Here is a 27,238-nt window from a genome sequence, read left to right as displayed (position 1 = left end):
CCACCCAGCTCTGCCCGGGGCCCTGCCCCACAGCCCCCTGCTATCCCAGCCCTGACCCCACCCAGCTCTGCCCGGGGCCTTGCCCCACGGCCCCCTGCTATCCCAGCCCTGACCCCACCCAGCTCTGCCCGGGGCCTTGCCCCACGGCCCCCTGCTATCCCAGCCCTGACCCCACCCAGCTCTGCCCGGGGCCTTGCCCCACGGCCCCCTGCGATCCCAGCCCTGACCCCACCCAGCTCTGCCCGAGGCCCTGCCTCCTGCCCCACCCAGCTCTGCCCGGGGCCCTGCCCCACAGCCCCCTGCTATCCCAGCCCTGACCCCACCCAGCTCTGCCCATGGCCCTGCCCCACAGCCCCCTGCTATCCCAGCCCTGACCCCCCCCAGCTCTGCCCGGGGCCCTGCCCCACAGCCCCCTGCTATCCCAGCCCTGACCCCCCCCCAGCTCTGCCCGGGGCCCTGCCCCACAGCCCCCTGCTATCCCAGCCCTGACCCCACCCAGCTCTGCCCGGGGCCTTGCCCCACGGCCCCCTGCTATCCCAGCCCTGACCCCACCCAGCTCTGCCCGGGGCCCTGCCCCAGAGCCTCCTGCTATCCCAGCCCTGACCCCCCCCAGCTCTGCCCGGGGCCCTGCCCCACAGCCTCCTGCTATCCCAGCCCTGACCCCACCCAGCTCTGCCCAGGGCCCTGCCTCCTGCCCCACAGCCCCCTGCGATCCCAGCCCTGACCCCACCCTGCTCTGCCTGGGGCCCTGCCCCACAGCCCCCTGCTATCCCAGCCCTGACCCCACCCTGCTCTGCCCGGGGCGCTGCCCCACAGCCCCCTGCGATCCCAGCCCTGACCCCACCCAGCTCTGCCCGGGGCCCTGCCCCACAGCCTCCTGCTATCCCAGCCCTGACCCCACCCAGCTCTGCCCGGGGCCCTGCCCGGGGCCCTGCCCCACAGCCCCCTGCTATCCCAGACCTGACCCCACCCAGCTCTGCCCGGGGCCCTGCCCCACAGCCCCCTGCTATCCCAGCCCTGACCCCACCCAGCTCTGCCCGTGGCCCTGCCCCACAGCCCCCTGCTATCCCAGCCCTGACCCCACCCAGCTCTGCCCGTGGCCCTGCCTCCTGCCCCACAGCCCCCTGCTATCCCAGCCCTGACCCCACCCAGCTCTGCCTGGGGCCCTGCCTCCTGCCCCACAGCCCCCTGCTATCCCAGCCCTGACCCCACCCAGCTCTGCCCGTGGCCCTGCCTCCTGCCCCACAGCCCCCTGCTATCCCAGCCCTGACCCCACCCAGCTCTGCCCGGGGCCCTGCCTCCTGCCCCACAGCCCCCTGCTATCCCAGCCCTGACCCCACCCAGCTCTGCCCGTGGCCCTGCCTCATGCCCCACAGCCCCCTGATATCCCAGCCCTGACCCCACCCAGCTCTGCCCGTGGCCCTGCCCCACAGCCCCCTGCTATCCCAGCCCTGACCCCACCCAGCTCTGCCCGGGGCCCTGCCTCCTGCCCCACAGCCCCCTGCTATCCCAGCCCTGACCCCACCCAGCTCTGCCCGTGGCCCTGCCTCCTGCCCCACGGCCCCCTGCTATCCCAGCCCTGACCCCACCCAGCTCTGTCCGGGGCCCTGCCTCCTGCCCCACGGCCCCCTGCTATCCCAGCCCTGACCCCACCCAGCTCTGCCCGTGGCCCTGCCTCCTGCCCCACGGCCCCCTGCTATCCCAGCCCTGACCCCACCCAGCTCTGCCCGTGGCCCTGCCTCCTGCCCCACGGCCCCCTGCTATCCCAGCCCTGACCCCACCCAGCTCTGCCGTGGCCCTGCCTCCTGCCCCACGGCCCCCTGCTATCCCAGCCCTGACCCCACCCAGCTCTGCCCGGGGCCCTGCCCTCCTGCCCCACAGCCTCCTGCTATCCCAGCCCTGACCCCACCCAGCTCTGCCCGTGGCCCTGCCCCACAGCCTCCTGCTATCCCAGCCCTGACCCCACCCAGCTCTGCCCGTGGCCCTGCCCTCCTGCCCCACAGCCCCCTGCTATCCCAGCCCTGACCCCACCCAGCTCTGCCCATGGCCCTGTAGGATTCCTGCCACTCTCCCAGTGCTGCTCTACGCCCAGCTCTGCCGGGCCTGCTCCAGCCTGGCTGTGGGGGCAGGAGTGCGGCTCACTGAAGGCTTCTGGGTAATTACTACAGAGTGAGGAAGATGCAGGAATGGGGCAGTGAGGAATTGAGTGACAGATTGAGTGGGCCAGGCTGGGGGCTGGGCGGCTCCCGGGGGCTGGGAAGGAACCTGCTCCGCCAGGTTGGGGAGCCATCCTGCAGGGCTCCCGCATGCCCACCCTCCTAGGAGAGCTGGCTGATGGGCCTCCCCAAATCCCCCCCTACTGGGGGGCACTGCCCCTTGCAGAGCACAGCTCCATGCACACAGCGCCCCTGGGTGGGGTCCTGGGACCTGCCCCCTGTCTGCAGGGGAACTGCCCCCCCCCATCACACTAAAAGGGGCAGGATTCAGCCCAGCGGGAGATGGGCAGACGGGCACCCGGCTGTGCTTCCCGGTGCCATGTGGGGGTGACGCGGGGTTCCCGCTCAGCCGGGCTCAAACCACATGACCCCACCTCCCCGGCTGACGCCACTCCCTGCCGCTCAGGCAACCTCCGCACAGGAAGCTGAGCCCCGGCCGATCACGGCTGAGTTTTGAAAGTCATATTTCCTCCGGCTCGTGCTCTCTCCCCCACCGCCCGGCCCCACACGTCCCCCCAGCGGCATGGCGGAGCAGGAGAGCCTGGAGTTCGGCAAGGCCGACTTCGTCCTCCTGGACCAGGTGACCATGGAGCACTTCATGGAGAACCTGAAGCTGAGGTAACTGGGCACTGGGGTCGGAGGCCCCTGGCGGGACGGCGGAGGGCGGGCAGGGCGGAGCAGCGAGGAGAGCTTGGCCTGAGGTGCTGCCGGCTGGCACAGGCCTGGAAGGGCTGTAGTAGGTCAGGGTACGGGTGGCAGGTTGCCCAGCCTTAGCAGAAAGCAACGCTGGTGTTTCAGCAGGAGGCACTCGGCAGCCCATCAGCACCAAGCCTGGCGCTAGGAGGCGCTGTGGTGCTGGAGGGACCATCTCCCCAAGGAGCTAGGATGCCTAGAACCTGCTGGCTGGCGGGCCGTAAAATTCCCACGGTGCTTTTCTTGTGGGTGCACCCTGGCGTCCGGGCTGAATTCCAGCGTGGGGTTTTACACTGTGCTGCCGGACTGTCCCCTGGCCATGCCAGCAGGATGTGGGACCCTTTGGGCACTCCCCATTTCAAGCTGGTTTTTTAGCCAGGTCCCAGTGTGGTGCTAATCCGGGACTGTGCATCCCCCACCAGAGAGGAGCAAAGCAGCCCCCCTGCAGGTGGGGCGGGTGAAGGGCTTGTGGGATCCTGTCGATCTATACAAGTGGGATGGGAGGGAGGCCGGATTAGAGCCTTGCAGCTACAGCTTCACACCCACAGATCTCTGCCGTGGGAGCTAAAGGAGAGCTCCCTCAGCTAGTGCTTGTAGTAGTCCCTTATACTCTGGACTGCCTGTGAGAACTGTACAGCACCGAGCACCTGCTCAACACAGAAAAACAGCAAGAGATGGGCCCAAACCTACCCCTGAAGGCTGGGGAAGCTCCAGTCTGAGTCTGGACTGGCCTTTCTCTCCTGACAGGGGATGTTACACACTCCGGGAGGGGGACGGGTGTCCTAAATGTTACTGCATCTGATGTGTGAAGGCAGAAATCTTGTTGTCTCTAGGCAGCCGCTCAAAACAGATGAGGGAAGAACTGGTAGCTGGGTGGGGGTGGGGGGCTTGTCCCAGAGTGGGGGAGGGTGTGACAGCTTGTGAAGATGAATTTGTCCAGCCATGGTTGCCAGGGGGGCCCAAAGGATCCAGCCGGGCCTCAGGAGATGCTGAGGGTCCAGAAGGGAGGAAGGCTGCTGGGATAGGCCTGGCGGTGCTAGAGCCGCATGCCGAAGGGTGCTGTGATTGCAAAGACAGAGAGAGCCAGGAAGAGAAACTGCCATAGGCTGGTCTCCAAAGGCACTGAGCACCCAAAGGTGGGGACAGCCCCTTTCCAGATCAGGCCATTGTGACGTTAGGAGTGTGATATAATATCTCATTGAAAGGTGTCAGGGCCAGAAAGAGTTAATTAACTCAGACTGACCTGACCCATGGCTGAACTTTAGTGACTGGTTAAGAAGATATGTAAATGAAAAGAGGTTTGAAATGCAAGTCTGCACTGTTAGAGATGGAAGGGGAGATGTTTGCTCAGGTCTTGTGATGTAAGCAAACAAGTCTTGTCTATTGCTATAGCTTTGATTCAAAGCTCAAAAAAGAAATATTAACATTTAGGAAGATACTTGAGTGCAATGGTATTATTGTCTCTATGTCTCTTTGAAGGTTGAGGTAACCTGTATCTGAACTGTTTAATGGATAAATGACCCTGTGCTAATTGCCAGGATGTTTGGGAGAAGGAGAGTTAAGCCTATTGTTTTCTCAGGCCAAAAGGCTGCTGGAAATGTATAAGAACCCTGGGACACGATCCTTCATCTCAGATCTGCTTTGGGTTTCAAGAGGGGGAAACCTTAAGCCATAAGGATTGAGATCCCCAGTCACTGACTGGAGTCACCCTGAATATGGACATTGGACTATAACCTCTGGACTATTTCTAAAAGGACTTTTGGCAACTATAAACTCATCTCTGCTATGTATCTGAACCTCAAGAATTAAAGTCAAGTCTGTGTGTATATTGATCTTTTAACCAACACTCTCTCTCTTTTCTTTTTAAATAAATTTTAGTTTAGTTAATAAGTATTGGCTATTAGCGTGTATTGTGGGTAAGATCTAAGTTATTATTGGACCCGGGTGTGTGGCTGATCCTTTGGGATTGGAAGAACCTTTTCTTTTATATGATGAGAGAAGATTTTCAGTAATCATCATCATATCTGACATGTGTCTGGACGGAGGCCTGAGGCTGGGCGTTGTTTGGACTCTGAGTAACCAGTGAGGTACTACAGAAGCTGTTTTGTGCTGGCTTGGTAAATCTAAGTATTGGAATAACCACCAGCTTTTGGGGGGTTGTCTGCCCCATTTTGTTTGCAGTTCACCCTAATTGAGTAACCTCAGCTGGCTCCCACGGGCAGCACCGTCACAGCCATGTAATCCTGTGTGGTAATAGGGACTGTACCCAGTCCCGGGTGAACAAGGGGTTAACCTCGACTCAGCCGCCCCATCCCCTTGCACGGCTGTCTAGGACACACAGGATCCTCTGGGCGGGCAGGAGGTCGCGCCCTGGGCTGGGCTGAGCCCCCAGCAGGACGGGTGGCCTGTTATGTCTGCTGGCCCCAGTGAGGACTGGGGTGTCATTGTGCTAGGAGCTGTACATGTGCCATGAACCAACAGCCGCACTGCCAGCTGAACTGGCCGGGCCATGGGCCCTATAGCCCCGTTGGCTGCATGTTTCTCAGCCGTTGTTTCTGGTCCCTTTGGGATTGTAACCAACCCCCAGAGCTGAGCTCCCTTGTTGGCAGCATGTTCCTTTGTGTCCAAGATGCAGCTCTGAGTTCTCCCAGCCCTGGCATCAAGGCAGCTGGCTGAGAAAGCATCACAGCTGCAGTTAACAATCCTCTAACCCCTCCCCCCGGAGGTATCTCAGTATCATGAGCCCCCTTTTACGGATGGGGAAACTGAGGCAGAGGGCGGGGCAGGGATTTGCCCATGCTCCCACAGTGTGTCAGGAACACAGGTGGACTCAGAACCCCCCCTCACGTGTCCTAGTCTGGTGCTTCCTGCTGACCTCGCGGTAAGCTCTGTCTCCCCAATCTCTGGTGAAGTGTCCTGTGAGTAGCTTCTGCAGCCCCAGCAATTGGATCGGAGCCGAGGTTCAGCTAGTCCAAAGGATCCGGTCTCTGGCGAGAGCCAGCAGCAGCTGCTTCAGAGGAAGGTGTAAGAACAGTGCAGGAGCTGAGATGGGATAATCTGCCCCCCGGTCTCAGACCTGGCCTCTGATAGTTACAGGTTGGCTTCGATCCTGGAGCCGGAGGGGTTCGATCCCTTCCAGATCTCTCTTTGAGCATTAATGGCAAGGCTTCGAAACAGCCAGCCTACGCCTGCCAGCCCTGCTCTGAAAAGCAAGGCTTGTTCTCCAGACTCTCTGCTTTCCTTTTTTTTAAACCAAGGCCGTCTCAAGCTGTTCTGGCTGCAAAGACACCCTCAGACCTGTGACCCGAGCGTAAGCCGTGCGGCGCTGAGGCTGGCAGACTGTCTCGGAGAGATGTGACCTTTCCCACCCATCTGGGGCAGCGGATAACTCAGCTGTCCAGTGATGATAATTGATATGGCAACACTGTTAATGATTTCCTCACCTGTGTAAGGATGGAGCCGGAGGGTTACGGGGCAGCATGATTCGCTGAGTGACAATGTCTCATGTGGGTGGTGTGGGTCAGGTCCCACCGCTTGACTTTTCCCCACTCAGGAAGCTAGGCGCCTGGAGCCCAGTGTTGCCGTGAGGGCCGTGGCCGGATGTTGAAAACGGGGTCTCATTCTGGTGATGCTGATGGGTGGAGCTTATTTTGGGAGTGGAGCTTGGAAGGACTCCAATCTGATCCTGTGCTAAGCTCTTGGCCTCAGCAACTTCCTGTGGCCATGAGTTCCACTGGCTCATTGCGCTTTTTGTGAACACGTGTTTCCTTGCATCTGTTTTGGAATTGCCACATTTCAATCCCTTGCTCTTGTGTCGTGAGGCAGGGAGAACAGCAGCTCCCCATCTAGCTTCTCCATCCCAGGGGCTCAGCCAAACATGACACGCTCCAAGGCACCACCATTGATACTGCCTTAAGCATCAGCCTTGTTGGTTTTGCTAAGGCGGCTCCTGGCCTGCCTCATGCTCCGGCTGAGCCGCTGGGCAGCTGCTCGTCCCCATTATTTCAGATTCTGGTGTCACCATGGAAAGGGAATGTTCCAACAATAGCACCCAGGTGTCAGTAACGTGTCGTCATCCCATCCAAGCTGGCTTTAGGATTTTGCGGGGACAGCTCATCTCCCTTCCTTCCCTCCAACTCCCCCCTCTCCCCACACACATCCACTCATCCTCTTCCTCTGAACTCAGCCAGATCCTTGTGCTTTCCTCCTTGGACCAGGGGCTTCCCTTGGGATGCCTTCATTTCTTCTCTGGGCTCCCCCACCAAACCAGTACTGCTCTCTGTGCCCATATCCCACCAGCTCCGTCGGGGCTCGCTGCCACCCCTGTGTGGCCACCCTGAGCGAGAGGCACTCCAGGGGCTGGGAGCTCTGCAAAGGGCAGCCAGCCCTGGGAAAACAGCTAGGCTCTGGGCTGGACTTGGTGGGACGCAACAGCCCTGTGTTACGTCCTGGCTAGTGTGCACCAGACCCGCTCAGCTGTGTGTCGGATCACAAGCCCCTCATACTGCTGCAGCTGAAGGAGATCCTCCCTGGCCCAGGGGGACTGAGCGCCTTTGAGTCTCAGGTCTCCTGGCACAGAAGAGGTGCACCCTGTCTAAAGCTGGTTAGAGATGGGATTGCAGCTAGGGTCAGGAGATAATGAGGCTTGGAAGCCAGGAAGAGGCTACTCAGACCAACCGGATACACCGGGAGCAGGAGGTGGAATTTAATCGGGAGGAATTGCCCACAGCAGGGCGGCAAGGGAGTGCTTGCTGGACCAGGCGACCGGTGAGCTCCCTGGATAAAGGGACAGAAGGTGAAGGACATGGGACAGAGAGATCTGTTACCCAGACTATGGGGCCTGTGTCTCTGGAGCTGGGCACAGGAGAGCTAGCCCTGCATGGTGGCAGCGTGTGGGTGCAGTAATGGCTGCCGCAGTAGAGTGCCGGGGCTCTTCTCCAGATTGCTTGCGGCGTTGGCCAAGACATCCAGGGCAGGACCCGCTTTGCCTGGCTCTCACCCGGTTCTCACTTCTCTCCCTGCTGAAGCACAGAGCCGGCAGGTGGGGAGCAGCCAGGTTTGCTCTGAGTCACACCCTTCCGGGCTGGCCGAGTTCTCACGGGGAGGGAGTTCCTGGCTCTCCGCCTGTTTACAAGAAAGAGCTGGTTTCACCACTGCAGAGCAGGCTCCCCCTCCCAACACACGTCTCTCCCGCCCCAGGGAGAGCCGGCTTTGCGGCTGCTGGGGCCCCCAAGCCATCCTTCTCCTGTGACCCCAGAATCCTCGGCCCCCCTCCGTGTCCCAGAAGCCTTTGCACTCCGTCGACCCCTACGCATCCCAGAAATGCTGCAGTCGATCAGAATGTGCTGATTGTTGCCCATGCTAGCCAAAGGCCAGGCCACAGGGACTAGACTGGATCAGACCCAAGGTGCATGTAGTCTGGTCTGTCTCCGGCGCCAGCTACGGCAGAGGAAGGAGTGAGAAGCCACAGTTGCAGGATGTGGGATAAGCCACCCCTGAGTAGCTCTCCTCTGTTCCTGATAGGTCGGCATGCCTGCAAGTGGGACAGCCCCATCCGTCAGCAACCCCCCCACCCCCGCGGCAGCTCCCCCTGGCCCGGGGAGCCGTGCGGCAGCTCCCCGCCCCAGCTCACCTCTACTCCGTCTCCTCCCCGAGCACGCCGTCGCCGCTCCACTTCTCCAGCCTCCCAGGCTTGCGGCGCCAATCAGCTGATTGGCGCTGCAAGCCTGGGAGGGAGAGAAGCAAAGCGGGGCGGCTTGCTCAGGGGAGGAGACGGAGCAGAGGTGAGCTGGGGCAGGGAATTCCCCTGCGTGCCGCCTCCCCCCACTTGCTACAGGCGGCCCTCCCCGCGCCTCCTTCTACCTAAATGCTGACGACGACCGGGGCGGCCAAAGATCCGGCTGCCACGGTCGCCGCCGAAGGACCTGAAAGGCCGCCCCTCAAATGCTAGTGCCCTAGGCGACCGCCTGGGTGGCCTAATGGGTTGCGCCGGCCCTGAGCCCGGGCAGATGGGGCCCAGCAGAACTCAGTCAGGTAGGGGCTCAGAGGCCATGGTGGCAAGAGACAGCAGATGGCTCCCGGGGGCCCGGAAAGCAGGAACATGCCTGGGGCACCCCGCCTAGGTCTGGTTAGAGATGGGGTCGCAGCTGGGGTCAGGAGCATGGCGGTGGTGGCTGGAGGCTGGCCTCATGTGTGACGTGCGCCCGCGCCATGCGGTTAGAAGTGCGAATGGGACACCCCGCGATGTCTTGCTAATTTCAAGCACAGAAGGCCACGTGCGAGACAGCCAGGCCACCAGGGAATGGCAGTGTGAAGCACTTCCAGGCCCCTCATCCGCCTGTCCCCTCCTCCCAGGCCCTGGCAGTGGGCGTGGGTTGACTGGTCCCTCTATCCTTCCCTGTTCTCTCGCCCCTTTCTTCCTGCCACCCATCTCACTGGCGCTGCAGGGACCCCCAACCAGCAGCCAGGAGCACAGAGCTAACAGCGTGACACGTCCACACCTCGCCTGGCGTGTGGCTGCCAGTTCTCAGTGCGTTCGTGCCAACCTCTCCCCTGCCACTGTGACGGAGCGAGCTCGTCTCACTGCACCCAGCTATTGTCGATCCTTAACGCCTTGGATTAACACCCCCCCCGACATGTACCCCACCTGCCCAGTGACTGCAGCTCAAAGGCCCCTCCCCCCAACCAGCAGGGCTAGACCCATTTTTAAAGGGGAGCTCAGCTCCCATGGGAATGGGGTGCCCCTTCCGCATGCTGGTGGAGCACTGCCCACTGCTGGGTTAGAAGCAGGGACACCGGGATGAGCGGGACCGAGGAGCCAAAGAGGGAGCGTGGTACCAATCCCCACAGAACCGCAGACCCATGGCAGCTGGGGCAGTCTCGACCCCGTGGCAGGCTTTGACTCAGTGAGGTCGCTGGCGAGCAGGCTGTTCCCACGGGCAGGGATGGAGGGGCCAGCCGTGCCCGGTGAGAGCCAGATGCTGGTTCTGGAGTTCGGCCTAGCAATGCTGCTGATGGGGGAGTGGGGGAGTTGGTCAATGAAGGGGGCAGAGCTCTGGAGAGGGGAACGTGGGAATTGCCAGGCTGGATCAGAGCAGGGGCCAGCCAGCCCAGAACCCTGTCGCCAGCAGAGCCGGAGCCAGCTGCTTCACAGGAAGGTACAAGAAGCCCTGTTGGCAGTATCCTTCCATCAGAGAGTCTAGCAGTGCCCTGCGGGGTGGCTGTGCCATAGGGGGCGCTGCTCCGTGGGTCAGACGGGCAGCGCCCTGCGGGGTGTCTGTGCCATAGGGAGCACTGCTCCGTGGATCTGATGGGCAGTGCCCTGCAGGGTGGCTGTGCCGTAGGGGGTGCTGCTCCATGGATCAGACGGGCAGTGCACTGCAGGGTGTCTGTGCCGTAGGGAGCACTGCTCCGTGGATCTGACAGGCAGTGCACTGCAGGGTGTCTGTGCCGTAGGGAGCACTGCTCCGTGGATCTGACAGGCAGTGCACTGCAGGGTGTCTGTGCCGTAGGGAGCACTGCTCCGTGGATCTGACGGGCAGTGCACTGCAGGGTGGCTGTGCCGTAGGGAGCACTGCTCCGTGGATCTGACGGGCAGTGCACTGCAGGGTGTCTGTGCCGTAGGGAGCACTGCTCCGTGGATCTGACGGGCAGTGCACTGCAGGGTGTCTGTGCCGTAGGGAGCACTGCTCCGTGGATCTGACGGGCAGTGCACTGCAGGGTGTCTGTGCCGTAGGGGGCGCTGCTCCGTGGATCTGACGGGCAGTGCACTGTAGGGTGTCTGTGCCGTAGGGGGCGCTGCTCTATGGATCTGACGGGCAGTGCACTGCAGGGTGTCTGTGCCGTAGGGGGCGCTGCTCTATGGATCTGACGGGCAGTGCACTGCAGGGTGTCTGTGCCGTAGGGGGCGCTGCTCTATGGATCTGACGGGCAGTGCACTGCGGGGTGTCTGTGCCATAGGGGGCGCTGCTCTATGGATCTGACGGGCAGTGCACTGCGGGGTGTCTGTGCCGTAGGGGGCGCTGCTCTATGGATCTGACGGGCAGTGCACTGCAGGGTGTCTGTGCCGTAGGGGGCGCTGCTCTATGGATCATACGGGCAGTGCCCTGCGGGGTGGCTGTGCCGTAGGGGGCGCTGCTCTATGGATCTGATGGGCAGTGCACTGCAGGGTGTCTGTGCCATAGGGGGCACTGCTCCGTGGATCTGACGGGCAGTGCACTGCGGGGTGGCTGTGCCGTAGGGGGCGCTGCTCCATGGATCTGACGGGCAGTGCACTGCAGGGTGGCTGTGCCGTAGGGGGCGCTGCTCCATGGATCTGACGGGCAGTGCACTGCAGGGTGGCTGTGCCGTAGGGGGCGCTGCTCCATAGCCTGGCAGGGCAGTGCCGCGCAGTGGGGGTATGAAGCTGTTGGAAGGCAGAGCTCCAGGTACAGCTCTTGTTCTGGGGTGATGCATGAGGCCGTGTGGCCGCGGCGTTGCTGTTGTAGCCTGAGTGGGTTTGGTCCCTGCAGGTTCGAGATGGGGCGGATTTACACCTACATCGGGGAGGTGGTGGTCTCCATGAACCCCTACAAGCAGACGCAGCTCTACGGGAAGGACGTAATCGAGCAGTACCAGGGCCGAGAGCTGTACGAGCGGCCGCCACACCTCTACGCCGTGGCCGACGCCGCCTACAAGGCCATGAAACGCCGAGCCAAAGACACCTGCATCGTCATCTCAGGTCTGAGTGGGCGGGGCAGCCAGAGCCCCTCTGTCTGTCCGTCCGTCCGTCCCACGCATGCACTCACGTAGGAGCATGTATCCCGGTTCCTGCTTCCTCTGTGATTTTTGTCAGGCGCCCCCCCTTGGCGCATCGCTACGACATGCTGGGCTCCCACCCAGCTCTGCCGGGCACCTCCGTCCCGGCCCAGAGCCCCCTGCTGCCCCTGTCCTTGTGCCATCTGAGGCCTATTCTGCAGCAGCCCCAGCTGGACCAGCCCTCGACCCCACGTCCTCCTGGAAGTCTAGTCTTGTCTCCCTCTAAAGCTGGAACCCCCAAGTAGCTGGAGTCATCTGGGGCGGCTTCAGGCTGCGAACAAACGTCCCCTCAGGATCGGGCTGGCAGCGCTGCACCCACTCCCCCTTGCCCACAGGGCACCTTGGAAGCCAGCAGTGCAGTGATGCCAGGGCTCTGGCATTGCCCACCCTCCTCCCCCAGGCGTCACCTTGCTCCGCCACCCCGTCTGCTCAGCTGCGGGCTGAGCGGTTCAAATATGGCCCAGGTTGGCCATGCCCGGCCATCCGCGAGCTGAGTTCAGCAGCCTCAGGGCAGTTCCTAGTGGCCACAATACTGACAGCCCATCACCAGCAAATCTGCATGGGAGCAGGCCACGGAGCCTCAGCTGCCCCCACCCAGCTGACGGGGCCCTGCCAGGCCAGGGCTGGGCACAAGGGACGGCTGGTGGAGGCTTGTCCTCCTGCAGGCTGCGCTGGTACTGAAGGCTCCGTGCTCCAGCCCTGAGCTCACCAGCCGCCAGGGTCGCAAAACCCACCCCCTAATGTGGTTCCTGGGAGCTGACGAGTGGCCTCTGACCTCCCGGGTGTGTGCCGGGGCGGTGGGCGTTAACCTAGGGCAGCAAAGCCTCGCCCGTCCTGCTGTCCTCTTCCCATCCTGTCTGTCTGTCTTGCAGGGGAGAGTGGTGCTGGGAAGACGGAAGCCAGTAAATACATCATGCAGTACATAGCGGCCATCACTAACCCCAGCCAGAGGGAAGAGGTGGAGAGGTGAGAGGTCACAGCAGCACTGGCCAGTGCACTGGGCTGGGACTCAGGAGACCTGGTCTCTGGTCCCAGCTCTGCCCATGACCTGTCGGGTGACCTTGGTCAAGTCCCTTCCTCCCTGTGAACAGCTGCCGCTACCCTGAGTAGGTGGCAAGTGCTGCGGATCGTCCCTGGGTGCAAACAGGACGGGGGGCTCGTCTGTGGCAAGCCCATGGAGGTGCCAATCCTGATTCCGGGGGTAATGCAGCCGGACCCCCCCGTGATGTTCCCTTCATTGCTTCCCGCCCGGCCCAGGGTGAAGAACGTGCTGCTCAAGTCCAACTGCGTCCTGGAGGCCTTCGGCAACGCCAAGACCAACCGCAACGACAACTCCAGCCGCTTCGGCAAATACATGGACATCGACTTCGACTTCAAAGGGGACCCCACCGGCGGCCACATCAATAACTACCTCCTGGAGAAGGTACGGCCCTGGGCCCCCTCCGGGGCTGCCCGAGCAGGGAGGGGCAGTGGCAGGGGGAAAGGGAAGCGGGGGGGCGGGTAACATGCACTGCTGGGTGAAGAGGATGGAGGTGGGCACCATGGGCCCAGTGCTCGGAGCAGCACCCTTGCGGCACAGCATCTAGCTGGTTCGCGTGCAGGTCGGGCCGCAGGGTCTGGGTGGAAGAAGCCGAGAGGATGAAAGGCATCCTGGAGATGTCAGAGACTAAGGGCAGGCCTGGGAGGCAGTGGAAAGCTCGGGCTTTGCCGTAATTCACCTGGCCGTGCCTCCAGGCCGGGTATGAGCCTCAAGCCCCCTCCTCCCTCGCTAGAGAGATGCCATCACCCTGGGTTGGAAGAGCCCCTCTCCTTTTAATCCGGGCTGTGGTAAGGGGCGGAAGGACTTGGTTCCTCCTTAAATCAAGCACCATTTGCTCACGGTGTCCTTCATCGATCCCAGGGCCAGAAGGGACCGTCGTGATCATCTGGTCTGGCCTCCTGTCTAGCCCAGGCCAGAGACTGCCCCACAATCATTCCCAGAGCAGATGGTTTAGAACAGGGGTAGGCAACCTATGGCACACGTGCAGAAGGCGGCATGCGAGCTGATTTTCAGTGGCACTCACACCGCCCGGGTCCTGGCCACCGGTCCGGGGGGCTCTGCATTTTAATGTAATTTTAAATGAAGCTTCTTAAACATTTTAAAAATCTTATTTACTTTACATACAACAAGAGTTTAGTTCTATATTATAGACTTATAGAAAGAGACCTTCTAAAAACGTTAAAATGTATCACTGGCACACAAAACCTTAAATTAGAGTGAATAAAGGAAGACTCGGCACACCACTTCTGAAAGGCTGCCGACCCCTGGTTTAGAAAGATCTCCAGTCTTGATTGAAAGATTGTCAGTGATGGTGGCTCCACCTCGGCCTTTGGTAGATTGTTCCAATGGCTAATTACTCTCACCGTCCAAAACTGACACCTTCTTCCCAATCTGAATGTGTCTAGCTTCAACTTCCAGCCATCCCACGGCATCAGACTGGAGCGCCCGTTGTTAAATATCTGTTCCCCATGCTGGGACTTAGAGGCTGGGATCAAGTCACCCCTTCACCTGGTGGGGGACAGAGATGTTGCAGGGCTGAGAGGCCCAATGGGCTGTGCCCGGGGCAGGTTCAGAACATGGCTTTCGGGGGAGATAACTGGATGTTTTCCGAGCAGATCCTGGCTGCGCTGGGAAGTACCTAGCAGGCAGGCCCAGGCCTCGGGAACACAGGGACCCTCCCTAGATCCCTCAGCAAGTCCTGAGCAAGCAACTCCTCTGTCGTTTGTTTGTATTTGAAGGAGAGCAGGGGCCTTGGTTCTCCCCATGTGAAGCCTCCTGGTTCAGCTCCATCCTGGGGGGCGTTAGCTGGGCTGTCCTCTCTGGACTGGCTGAGAGTTCCCGCCTGGCCTAAACCCTAGAAATCACGGTGTGCTAGCGCGGTCCCCAGGCCCTCCCGTCACAGGGCGGCCTGCCCCTTTCCAGGCCAGGCAGCCCTGTTCGGTGATCAGACCCGGCTGGGAAGGGCTCTGACATTTCAGCGGAAGGGCTGAGAGATCTCAGATGGAGGGGGCTGCCGGAAGGAGGCTGGCCCCAGAGCAGGGGAAGAGATGGCAAGGGAGAGGCGTCTGGGGCCTGCAGCCTGCTGTGGTCGGGGGAGTGGCCTTTGGACCTTGCATCCAGGCATGGTACCAATCCTTGCTGGGCTGGGAGACAGCCCAGTGGCCATCACCTCATAAGCATCCAGTGGCCTGGAGGTCATGTGGCCCTGCTAGGGGGGCTCACGCTAGAGATAGTGTCGACTAGTGGTGTGGGCTGGGGGTCAGGAGACAGGCCCTGGCGTGCTGTGGAACCCTATCATGTCTGGGCCTCACTTCCCCCGCTGGAGAGAAGGACACTGACCTGCCTTTGTCAAGTGCTTTGAGATCCCCCCAGGACAGGCGCTCCCCGAGTGTGACGTAGCCTAGACCCCATGCACCCCGAATGGCAACAAGCCCTTCCGGTGACTCTACCGGAGCTGTCTCGCACGTCTCCTGTTTGGTTCTTCCGCCCCTCTCAGTGACAGGCTCCGTTCTAGTCCACTACCTCCCAGGCCTGCCCTTAGTCTCTGACATTCCCAAGATGCCTTTCATCCCAAAGCACTGCACACACAGAAATGGCCTCACCCCTCACTGGGATGCAGCCACCTCTGGGGGGCAACGCAGCAGCTGTTTACTAGCTTAGGGCAGGAAGGGAAGATGGCTGTTGGATCCACGCTGCGGGGGGAGTTGAGGCAGACAGGCTGTAGAGACTCACCGGCATTTAGCCAGGACACTGGAGTTAACGCCTCTGCTCTCTTGAAAAGAGAACCGGCTCTTGAATGGTCCTCGGTGGCCAGGACCGCGGCGAGGCCTCCCACCCAGAAGGCCAGGACACTGCTACATTGCTGCATGAACCTCGAAGGGCTGGTTTCATCCTGCAGCAAAATAAGGCACAGGGAGGAATCGGCCCTGTTCCGGCAGCCAGCGCTCTGGGTGTGGACTTTCCTTTACCCGGGACCGGTGTGTCCTTTAAGACGAGGGGATTTCTCTGGTCTCCAGGGCCGGCTCTGGCTTTTTGGCCGCTCCAAGCAAAAAAAAAACGGGGCGGCCAGAACGGCAAAGCAAAAAAAAACCCTGTGGCGCGGCCGGAGCGCGCGTTCAGGGGGACTGGCTGCAGGGGGGTGGGGGAGGGAGCGGGTGGGAGAGAGAGAGAAGGAGGTGGCCAGGGCTACAGCAGGGGCGCTGCCACGCGGCCCCTCCCGCTGCGCCGCCTCCTGCCGCGAGGGCTCCGCTCTGGTCGGCGGGGAGGGAAGGAAGAGGACTGCCCTGCAGGGCGCTCTGGTTCTCCGCGCTGCCGCCCCCTACAGGGCAGCCGGAGCGGTACAAAAAAAAAAAGCGGCCGTGCTGCCCTAGGATTGGGCGGAATGCCGCCTCGAACAATCTGCCGCCCCAAGCCCCAGCTTGCTCGGCTGGTGCCCGGAGCCGGCCCTGCTGGTCTCACCAGCCCGTTGTCTCTGCTTGGAGCAAATCTGGCGGTGACTCCTTAGCGACCGGGGCCGAGCTGGATGTGCCAGCACAGGACCCGCAGTGATGGGGCGCGGCAAGGACCGGCCTGGGGCTGCGAGACGCGGCCTCCCCAGGCACTGACTTCCTCTGGGTTTTCCCTTGCAGTCTCGCATCCTCCACCAGCAGCCGGGCGAGAGGAACTTCCACTCCTTCTACCAAGTGAGCCGGGGGGAATCCTGGTGCAGTCCGGGGTGCGGGGGGATCCCCGGGAGGCTGCAGGGTTTGGCTGCCTAGGGGAAGGGGCAGGGATAAGGAGGTGATTAAATAAAGACGACTGACAGATGGGGCGTGCGCCCATCAGTAGCAGAGGGAAATGCCACCGGAACCCACCCAGGACTGGGCCCGCTGCCAGTCCGGCTTCAGCCAGGGCCTCCAGGCTTCCCTCCCCAGGACAAGCTGCAGGAACGTCAAGCTGCCCTGCTGTGCCACTGGTGCCAAGGCAGCAGGGATTGGCTGGGGGTGGGGCCCAGGCAGAGCCAGCCTGCGTTGAGTTCATTGGCACCTTTAAGGGGTGGCAGCAGCCCAGCCAGCCGCAGTAAAGAGAGGGAGGGGGAACAAGGGGGAAGTGGGGACGGTTCATGGGCCCCCACCCCACCAGCCACAGGGGCACATCCCGTGGGTTTCCTGCCGGTTGTGGCCAGGCAGCTGCGCCACCAGGTCGGCCCCAGTCCTATGCGCTCAGACCCCCGGGTGCTGCCCGGCTGGGGGCAGAGGAGGATCCCGCTCGCCCAGGGAATCTGGCGCTGCAGACGCCTCGGTGCAGAACGGGGCTGTGCTGGGCGCCGGGACTTACCGGCGATGCCCCGGCGGCTTCCGCTGCTGCTGCACCTCCCTTATTTATAGCGAGCCAGGCCCCGGGTGGGTAACCGCAGGCCGGTGACTCAGAACAGCCGGGGAAGTGGGCGCCGTCACCTTGCGGAGCCACGCGATCTCTGGCACGCTGCAGCCGCCCACCTCCTTTGGCTCTCGCTCAGCCCCGGCCCAGTAGGCAGCATGTTAACCAGCCGCCCCAAGGATGGGGCCCAGCCATTCCTGTTTCTCCTGCCCCCTCTCCCCCCAGGTCGGGCTGGGAGGGCAGAGCTGAGGCTGCTAGGTAGGGTGACCAGACAGCAAGTGTGAAAAAGCGGGACGGGTTGCGGGGTAATAGGCGCCTATATAAGAAAAAGGCCCAAATATCGGGACTGTCCCTATAAAATTGGGACATCTGGTCACCCTACTGCTAGGCCAGTTTCCTCCCACCTTCGGCACCACGGTCCAGCTCTCCTCCTCGCCAGCCAACACCTCGCTACCCTGACCCCCCTGTCCTTTCGCTGGATCTCAGCTCCCTGGGAACACCCACCCACCTGAGTGTGCTGGGTGAGCTCCCGTGCTTCAGAGGCCAGCCAGAGCCCCAGGCATGGCCCAGGTCCTCGCTATCCCCGCATGCCCCGGGTACGAGGGGGTCTCATCCCTGTCTCTCCCCCTCAGCTGCTTCTCGGGGCCTCGGACGCTCAGCTGGCCTCCCTCCATCTCTGCAGAGACCCTGCAGCCTACCGCTTCACCAGCGAGGGCGCCAGCAACAACGTGAGTCCCGGTTCCACGCAAGGGGGGGACCATGCCAGGCTCCTGTGTGAAATGAGTTTGCTGGCTCTCAGCCCAGTCCTCAGTGGATCCAGGGGCGCTGCCCCCATGGGCACTAGCTGCTGGCAAGGACTGAGTGGGCCAAAGCGCCTGAGCGATCCCCTTGCCGGTAGAGATGGTCTCTCCGGGGCAGGGGCAGGCACCCTGGGAGGGGCTGTGGGGGCAGGATGCCCTGCATGAACTCCAGCCATGCAGCTGGCACCTTCCCCCAGGCTGGGAACCACTCATCTCTCATCTGCTCTTCCCCCCTCCACCCTCCAATCTCCCAGCTGCTGACCAGTGATCAGTCCAACTTCAAGGCCGTGGCAGACGCCATGAAGGTGATCGGCTTCAGCCCGGAGGAGATCAACTCAGTCTACAAGATCCTGGCTACTATTTTACACCTGGTAAGCGATGGCCTGGCCGGCGGATACATCCCTTCCCCTGTGCCCAGCCCAGCCCAGCCAGCACAGGGGTCTCAGCGCCGACTGTGTTCCGGGTCCACGGGGCCCCTTGAGCCAGCCCAGCCACTCTGCAGGGAGGGGTGTGACCGACCAGGATGGCCCGGCAGGAGTGTCGCCCGGGGCTGGGCACAGGGTCCCCCGGATCGGAACTTGAGTAAGCCCTCGGCAGAGAAGGGGGCAGGGTCAGTTTGGGGCGGGGTTCTGGTTCGGCCCGTGGCAGAGATGGGGGCGGGGTCAGTTTGGGGTACGCGAACCCATTTTTAGGGCTCGGTTCCCACAGCCCTGCCCAGCGTGTGCTTAGCTCCATGTCACACCTGGCCCAGGTTCGTTGCGGGGGGGGGAAGGAATTTCTTCAAGTTGCGCTGAAGTTGTGGGCCGAAATCTGGAGGGGATCCTCCTAGAGCATTGCCCCCTGGAGCCTGCCCAGCCAAACACATGCCAGGCTGGTTGGCAGAGGGCTCAAGGGAAACGCACTTCATCAAGCTAAGCTGGGCTCCCCCGGCCCTTCCGGGCGCCCTGGGGGAATGGCCGGGCCAGCCACCCCACCCGGGCAGCAGATCGAGGCCCAGCACCTGGCGGCCCAGGAAGCCAGTGACTCTTCCCCAGGAGGCGGGTGGGTTGGGATTGAGTCTGGATCCGGGTCCTGCAGAGCTTGTGGGTGCTTGGCAGGAGGTTAACCTTCACGAGGGCACTTAGCAGCGCTCTGGAACGGGCCCCGCCCATGGCCCGGCTGCCAACCTCACTGCACACAGACAGTAGATCTGACCGGACACTGTCAGGTCTCCTTTTCAACTGGACTGTCTGGTTGAAAACTGGACACCTGTCCACCCTAGCCTCGGGCAGTGCAGTGACCTGACCTGCCTTAAATGTGGCCTTGCATATGACCAAGTCCTGGCGATGGGGCCTTCACTCTGAGTCTGTAGAGCCAGGCCGGCTGTGCCAGCGCGTTCTGTGTCCTGGAATGTATCAAGAAACATGTGGGCAGCCCTGGTGTATTGGCAGAGGCCTGGTCTGGCGATTGAAGCACAGGACTGACTGTCCTGGGGGTGAGATTTGATTCTCGGCCCTGCCATAGGCTTCCTGTGTGGCCAGGGGCACGGCACGGCCCCTCTTCCAGCCGGTTTCCCCATGCATGAGGGAATGGGATGCTTGCTTGTCCCCGGTGACAACTCCCTTTGCTGTCAGTGGGTGCAGCATTAGGTGGCTGTACCCACTCCGTGTGGCCCCGCGGACCTTTCTGGCCTGTGACTGCGTCCGGACAGGCTGGTGCCGGCTGACACTGGGCAGGAAAATTGAGCCAACTTGCAGCAAGGAGCGAAGTTTGTGCCACCTCTGACGTGGCACGGGGCAGGCTCTTCACCTGCCTGCCCTACTACGCTCTGGGTCCGCTTCTGTGGTTGCCCCTCTGTCGGCCCTGAGCCTGGCACCCAGGCACCAGTCACACCTGTCCCCCGGGGTGGACGACGACGTGAGGCGCAAGGGAGCGGAGAATCGGGCCCTGTGTTTCTAGGCGTCGGGTCTGTGCGTGTTTGTCCGACGTCTGTCCATAGTGTGTCCTCGTGCAGGGGGTGGGCATTAGCCTCCCTGCGCACGGTGTGTTTTCTGTGCCCACTGAGGAACGTTCGCAAGGCTTAAGGCAGATACGTACATAAAAGGTTGTTACAAGGAGGAGGGAGAAGAATTGTTCTTCTTAACCTCTGATGATAGGACAAGAAGCAATGGGCTTAAATTGCAGCAAGGGAGGTTTAGGTTGGACATTAGGAAAAACTTCCTAACTGTCAGGGTGGTTAAATTGCCTAGGGAGGTCGTGGAGTCTCCATCATTGGAGATTTTTAAGAGCAGGGAGGTTCGACAAACACCTGTCAGGGATGGTCTAGATATTTAGTCCTGCCATGAGTGCAGGGGGACTGGACTAGATGACCTCTCGAGGTCCCTTCCAGTTTTATGATTCTATGTCCCAGTGTCCCTGGGGCACCGGTGGCTTCCCCCAGCTCCGGCCCATGCAGGGGGAAGCTGGTGCCCTCTCCCTGCTGATTGTGTCTCTCTCGATGGATTTCCAGGGCAACGTGAGCTTCGTCACCGAGGGAGATGCCGTGGCGATAGAGAACAGGGAGCTGGTCTCCCAGTTGGGGGAGCTGACCTCCACCCAGCCGGAGAGCCTGCTGAGAACCCTGCTGTATCGCGCGGTGGCCACGGGCGGCGGGGAGGTCATCGAGAAGGGTCATAGTGCCAAGGAAGCCAACTATGCCAGGGACGCCTGCGCCAAGGTAAAGGGGTAGAGGAGCTGGGAACCGGGGCCTGCCGAGTCCCTCTGTCCCTGTGTGACCTCCAGTGTCCTCCTTCCAATCGCCCTGATGCCCTACAGCTCCTGTGGGGGGCGCCCTAGCTGCTCCCTTGCCTTCCCCGTCACTGCTTGCTCGGGGCCAGGCTCCCAGCTGGTACACAGGAGCTCGCGGGAGTCATGCTCGCCCCCAGCTACGTGTCAGATTCTCTCTCTCTCCAGGCCAGGCAGCTGTGGGGCAGGCTTCACCCCGTGCTGTGACTGTCACCCTGCCCACAAGGGACTGGGCATCTCTGGCCGCTCTGCGCTGGGCCTGTGGCACCCTGGCTAGTTTGCCATCCCGTGCTGATGGGGATGAGTTAAATGAGGTCACTAAACTGACAGCTGCCGGCCCCACAGCCTGGAGTGGGGCTGTTCTGATGTACCCCACATCCGTCCCCGTCCAAGGCACCCGGGCTGCAATGTCAGGGAGCCTGGGGTGAAGAGTGTGGATAGAAACACAGGCCAGGAGCTGCTCAAAGCCCTTCCCGGGGTCAGCCGCTCCAGACAGCTCCATGGCTGCAGCCATGTGGACGTGGCTGGTTATACCACAGTGGGGCAGCAGTGGGGATCAAACCCAGAGCCTTCAGCTGCAAAAACCCCACAGCCCCTGGGCTTAAGGTGCACCCCGTCCTGCAGTAGGGTTAAGGCTTATATCCACAGCAGCCACTAGATGGCAGTAGAGTTGCACAGCCATGACATTTCATCCAGCAGGGGGCAGTAGTGAAACCTGCACATCAGCCTTCCCCACATGTCCGAGTGCTGACTACCTGTCCCCGCCCCCAGAGGGCGTGGCTTAAGCACAGCCGCTCCTGAAAGGTACAGTGCCCCACACCTGGTGGAAGGAGTTTCACCCTTACCAGCCCCTAGGACTAGCTGTCAAGGGGGAACTTTCTGCTTCATGGCGTTTCCCCACCCCCAGGCCATCTACGAGCGGCTGTTCTGCTGGATTGTGGGGCGCATCAACACCGTCATTGAGGTGAAGAACTACGACGCCCGGCTCCACGGCAAGAACACCGTCATCGCCGTGCTGGACATCTACGGCTTCGAGATCTTCGAAAGCAACAGGTAGAGCCCAGCCAGCCACCTCGGGCCATGCAGCCAGCCCGGCCGGAGGCCTGCCCAGCAGGACCCAGCCCTACCCACCATCTCCTCTACCAGCATGCACTGGGGCTGGGGTCACGCGTAGGGCTGATTTGCTGTGGTTTGATCCTGGACCGGGGGAGGAGGGCAGGTTGCCAGGTCCAGTGGCTCTGTTGACGTGCAGAGGGACGAGGGGGCGGGCATAGGAGCTCGGCCCTTCCAGATCCGGCAGCTCCAGAGGGCCTTGGGGCCGGGCGTGGAGGAGAGGGAGAGGGAGAGCGAGGAGGGCAGGTTGCTGGTCGCAGGGGATCAGGCCAAGGGAACAATCACTGGGCTGGATGGTGGTTCCATTTCCCTGCTGCTCCCAGGCCCGGTTCAGAGAGGAGAGAGCCGGGTGCACTGAGAGCTTGAACACAGGCTTGGCCCCCGCTCCCCACATGCAAGCAAGGCCATGTGGGGCTGGGTCACTCTGCACGGAAGGTGCTTGTGGGGCTGGGGGCTGCTGTGCTTCCTGGAGGGGGCTAAGTGGAGATGCTGCCCACCCAGGGCCCCTGGCACTACTGGTGAGAGCAGAGGTGTTCACACGGATCCGGTTCCAGCCTGGGTCGCGATTCGGCCGCCAGACGTTTCCTGCACGTTTGGATTTGCGGTGGCTGCTTCTTCACTGCTCCCCTGAACTCCTGTGACGCGTTCCTGTGCGCCGTGCAGCAGCTGCTGCATTCCAGCCCAGAGGCGGCTGCATTGCAGTGACTCTTCACGTATCACAGCGTGCAAAGTGCTTTGTTCGACAGGTGCAGCACGCCTGCCCGGGGGGTTAGCATGGAGCGGCTCCTTCAGTCCCGCCCCCGTGAACCGAATCCTTCCTTGGCTCTGGGCATGGGGTAGCCAGCACGTCCAGCCAGCCCTGGCCCGGGACCCAGTGTGTTCTCCAGAGTGCGGGGTGGGGGGCTGGGGAAGGGGGCATGGAGTGCGGGAGACCCCAGTCCCCCGGAGGCAGGGGTACAGACCATGACACTCGTGCACTTTGCTGGTTTGCAGCTTCGAGCAATTTTGCATCAATTACTGTAACGAGAAGCTGCAGCAGCTGTTCATCGAGCTGATCCTGAGGCAGGAGCAGGAGGAGTATCAGCGGGAAGGCATTGAGTGGCAGCACGTGAGTGCCAGAGCCCCATGGGGGGCAGCTGGCCTGGGGGCAGCGTGGGGGTGGCAGCGCCCCATTGGGGTGGGGGTCCCTGCCCAGAAGAGAGCATGGGGGTGCCAGTGCTCCATTGGGGTGGGAGTTCCCCACCCAGAGGGCAGCGTGGGGGTGCCAGTGCCCAGTGCAATGGGGGAGGGGTTCCTGCCCAGAGGGTAGTGTGGGCGTGGCAGCGCCCCATTGGGGTGGGGGGTCCCTGCCCAGAAGGCAGCATTGGGGTACAGCGCCCCATTGGGGGGCCCCTGCCCAGAAGGCAGCGTTGGGGTACAGTGCCCCATTGGGGGTTCCCTGCCCAGAGGGCCGTGTGGAAGGGCCCCTCCCCGTGATCTGCATGACCCTCACCCAGGGCCAGGGGCAGACAGCGCCCCCAGGAGCAGGACAGCGAGAGCCGCTCCTGCAGGGGCGCTGGGCCGTCAGCTCTGCCCCACGTAGCTCTCGCTTGCTGCGGCGCCTGCGTCCCCACTCCCCTGCTCTGAGCCTGCAACATGGTCTCCTGGGGGGCCTGACGAGGCTCCTCCCACGCCCGGCTCAGGGGTGCCGTTGTTCGCTGAGGGCCCCTAGGGCAGGCTGTGAACCCCCAGCTCCCCCAGGGCCGTGCCCAGTAACCTCTGCCTCCCCCCCTCGCAGATCGAGTACTTCAACAACCAGATCATCGTGGACCTGGTGGAGCAGCCACACAAGGGCATCATCTCCATCCTGGACGAGGCCTGCCTGACCGGGGGCCAGGTCACGGACGCCATGTTCCTGGAGTCCATGAACACCAAGCTGGGCAAGCACCCCCACTACACCAGCCGCAAGGTAACGCCCCGTGGGCACCTCAGGGCCCGGGCTCAGACGGGCTCAGGGCTGAGCCCCACCGGCTAGGTGGGCGGGGGCTGGGCTGCCCGTTGGGTGGAAGACAAAGGGCTCAGGAGCGGGAGGGAGACCGGGTCCTGCTGGGAGGGAGAGGCCCTTCCGGGGGGGTGGGGGGGGGGCTGTCTCAGGGAGCTCCTTGGATTCTGCAGGAGCGGGGCAAATTTAGTCTCCCTATAACCTTAATCCCTCCAAGCCAGTGCCCCCCCTCGCCCCCACAGGCCCCAGTGCTTCTGGCTGGAGGGGTGGGAGGTTCCTCTCCCCTGAGTGGGGGCTGGAGGGCCACTCACTGGTGCATTCTGGGTATGCTGGCACCTCGGGGGGCTGCCCGGTTCGTTGGCCTGGCACTGGGTGTGAGTGCAGGTGGGAGGGGGGATTGCTGGGGCGTGGGGGAAGGGGTGGTGCAGGGCAGGTGTATCAGAGTATGGGGTACTGGCCTGTCTGCGGCGGTGCCCGGAGGGGTGGTGGGTACCCCCCCTGATGCATGGGCACCCGACGCTGGCTGCCTGTGCCCTCCCGGCTCAGCCCACCGTGTGTTCGCAGCTCTGCGCCACCGACAAATCCATGGAGTTCGGCCGGGATTTCCGCATCAAGCACTACGCCGGGAACGTCACGTGAGTCCTGCCCCTGCCCCCCAGAGTCAGGGTGACGCCCAGCGGGCAGAGGAGCGGGTGTCCCACCTGGCCGCTTGGCATCTCTGTCCAATAGGGGCCCTGGCTGGAGAGAGGCTGACCTGGAGGGCTGGTGGCTTAGTACCAGTTTGCAGGGGTGGGAGACTGAGCTGGGCAGGCCGAGGGGGGGCCCCAGCCGGGCGCGGGGGGGGCAGGATTGTGCCCTGCACGCTGGCCAGATTTCCACCTGCAGACGGGCCCAGGGGGTTGGTTTCTCGGCAGGTGGCTGCTTACCCGTCTTGGAAACCAGGCCAGGTCTGGCCCCTCTGAGGCCTCTCCAGGCACAGCTCAGATCCCCAGCCCCTTGGCAAGCTCTTGGCCTGTATCGTCCAGTCAAAGCCAGGGGCTCCCCCTGCCCCGTCAGGAGACTTCCCCCGAGCCTGGCCGGGCTCACGGGCAGCAAGCGCTGACCTGTTCTGCTCTTTCTCTCCACGGCTCTCGGCAGCTACAGGACCCCCTCGGCAGGCTCGCGGCCTTCCCTCGCTAGCAGACCCCGCCGCTTGTCCCTCGCCCCGCTCTGCGGCCAGTTCTCAGCCCCTTTCCCCAGCTCATGTGCGGCACTTCTCCAGGCCCCGGTGATATTGGTCTTGTCTCTGGCCCGGCGTGCTGCTCCGGGGGCCTCTCCCCTCCCCACCCCAGGATGCGCTGGGCTCTGGGCCCGGAACTAGGCCGGCCGGGCGAGGGACTGTCCCGTGAAATTCTGGACAGATCCCAAATGCCTCCCGCCGCTGATCCCAGGAGCCATCACGACTAGCCTCCTCCTAGCCCGGACCAGGCATCTCTCGGGGGGAGGGGTGCCCGGGCGGACTCCAACTCCGAGCCTGTCCCTAGAAGGGGAGACGAGCATGCGAGGAGCCGGCTGGGGCGTAGGAGCCTCCTGACGCAGGCCCGTGGGGGAGGCTGCCCCCACGGCCCCTCGCACGCTGCATTGCCGTTCACAAGGAGAGCCGCCTCCACAGGGCTGCTTGCTCAGAGTTTCCAAGGCTTGTTGTTAGCTGGGCACGGGGGAGGCCTGGGCCCTGTGTCAGGGGAGCTGGAGTCAGGCAGAGGAGTCAAGCCCACAGCCATGGTCCAGAGCGCAAGCACAGGACCCGGGCCATGTGCGCTTGGCTCCCTGGGGGTGGGAATGCACAGCTGGGCAAGAACAGGCATCGCTGGCTGTGCACCTGGGCGTGAGTGCGTCTCCCCATGGGGGGTGCTTGTGCACATGCAAGTGTGCGATGGCATGTTGGGGGTGTGCATCTGGCGTGAGTGTGTCTCCCTGTGGGGTGGTGCTTGTGCACGTGTGAGTGTGCGATGGCATGTTGGGGTGTGCACCTGGGCGTGAGTGCGTCTCCCTAAAAAAAAAAAAAGGTGTATATCTCCATATATATATCTCGCATAGAACTGGAAGGGACCCTGAAAGATCATCAAGTCCAGCCCCCTGCCTTCACTAGCAGGACCAAGTACTGATTCTGCCCCAGATCCCTAAGTGGCCACCTCAAGGATTGAACTCATAACCCTGGGTTTAGCAGGCCAAGGCTCAAACAACTGAGCTATCCCCCCGCCCTTGGGAGCTGTGCTTTTGCACATGTGTATATGTGATTGCATGTTGGTGGTGTGCATGTAGGCATGAGTGTGGCTCCCTGAGGGATTTGTGCATGTGCACACGTGTGTGCGCGACTGCACATCGGGGGGATCTGGCAGGAGTGTGTGTGTGTTTGTACATGTGTGAGTGTGTTTTTGTGTGTGTGCGTGCGTGTTTGCATTGGGGGGGTAAAGGAGAGGAGGGTCTCGGGGGAATCCCTCAGCCCCTTGGAGTGTCAGTCACATCACCCCTCTCTCTAGCCCTGTCCGGCTCTTCCCCCGCTCTCTGACTCCATGCGGGCAAAGGCAGTCAGCAATCGCTCACACACAGCCCCGGGAGGCTGGAACCCGCTCTGTCGTGGGGAGGGAACGGTCCTCTCTGACTCTTTGCAGACCTCTCCCGGGGCATGGGCACCTCGAGTCAGCCACCTCTCTAGGGGGAGGGCAGCCTCCTCCCCATCCCCCAGGGGGTGGGGGGGCTGCAGTGTGGACCAAGGGGATTATGGGGGCATGCTCAGGATACTGAGTGCGGCAGGATGCAAAACCGGATGCGCCCTGCACGATCAGGTGACCCAGGTGCCACCCTTTCAAACTGTGCCTGTGAGGACACTGGCCCTTTAAGCCTTAAAGGTGCCACAATCATTTTTAGTGGGAAAACCCCCAGGGTGGGATAACCACCAGCCCCTTCCTCCCCTCCGGGTGTCTGCCCTAGCAGGATCCCGGCTGCAGCCCATCCCGGGCTGAGGGGTCCGAGTGGAGGGACAGCTGCCACCTCCCCACAGGGGAGCAGCTGGGGTTGGAGGTGATCTGGCCCCCATTGCTCTGAATTGCAGGTACTCGGTGGAGGGGTTTATCGACAAGAACAAGGACACCCTCTTCCAAGATTTCAAGCGGTTGATGTACAACAGGTGAGGGCTTCGGGTGCCTGCTGCAGGCCCATGGGGCTGAGCCTCGCCGGGCATGTGGGGCCTGGCCTCCGCTCCGGGGAGGGGGCGAGAGCCGCAGCAAGAGAGATCCTGCGGGATCGGGGGGGTCTGGTGCTGCAGATGGGGCTCAGGCTGGCTGCCCTGACACCTGCGTCCCCTGTCAAGCCACAGAGCAGGTACGGTGCAGGCCGCTGCCACCACCAGGGTGTGTTGGCCATGACCGAGCGGGGAGCTTGGTCTCCAGGCCAGTTAGCCCTCCGCCTCCCTGCCGGAGCTCCCAACAAGGGGGCTAAC

The 27,238-nt window shown here is 62.4% G+C and overlaps 1 protein-coding gene across 1 annotated transcript in view; it reads left to right on the top strand.

Annotated features, from left to right (window-relative positions):
- The first annotated feature begins 1,881 nt into the window (after positions 1–1,881).
- Positions 1,882–27,238, top strand: part of LOC101949488 (unconventional myosin-Ig) — a 67,210-nt gene continuing 41,853 nt past the window's right edge. The window contains exons 1-13 of the mRNA XM_008173116.4: positions 1,882–2,834; positions 11,420–11,628; positions 12,578–12,671; positions 12,963–13,128; positions 16,374–16,427; positions 17,736–17,831; positions 18,158–18,274; positions 20,392–20,598; positions 21,574–21,719; positions 22,773–22,887; positions 23,557–23,727; positions 24,325–24,395; positions 26,852–26,926. Of these exons, the coding sequence (XP_008171338.2) occupies positions 2,740–2,834; positions 11,420–11,628; positions 12,578–12,671; positions 12,963–13,128; positions 16,374–16,427; positions 17,736–17,831; positions 18,158–18,274; positions 20,392–20,598; positions 21,574–21,719; positions 22,773–22,887; positions 23,557–23,727; positions 24,325–24,395; positions 26,852–26,926 (1,616 nt within the window). The 5' untranslated portion in view covers positions 1,882–2,739. The remainder of the gene's footprint in view (positions 2,835–11,419; positions 11,629–12,577; positions 12,672–12,962; positions 13,129–16,373; positions 16,428–17,735; positions 17,832–18,157; positions 18,275–20,391; positions 20,599–21,573; positions 21,720–22,772; positions 22,888–23,556; positions 23,728–24,324; positions 24,396–26,851; positions 26,927–27,238) is intronic.

This window comes from Chrysemys picta, chromosome 2, assembly GCF_011386835.1.
Source record: "Chrysemys picta bellii isolate R12L10 chromosome 2, ASM1138683v2, whole genome shotgun sequence".
Lineage (NCBI taxonomy): Eukaryota > Metazoa > Chordata > Testudines > Emydidae > Chrysemys > Chrysemys picta.
Note: the sequence above shows the minus strand (reverse complement) of the source record. Positions and strands in the feature narration are given on the sequence as shown.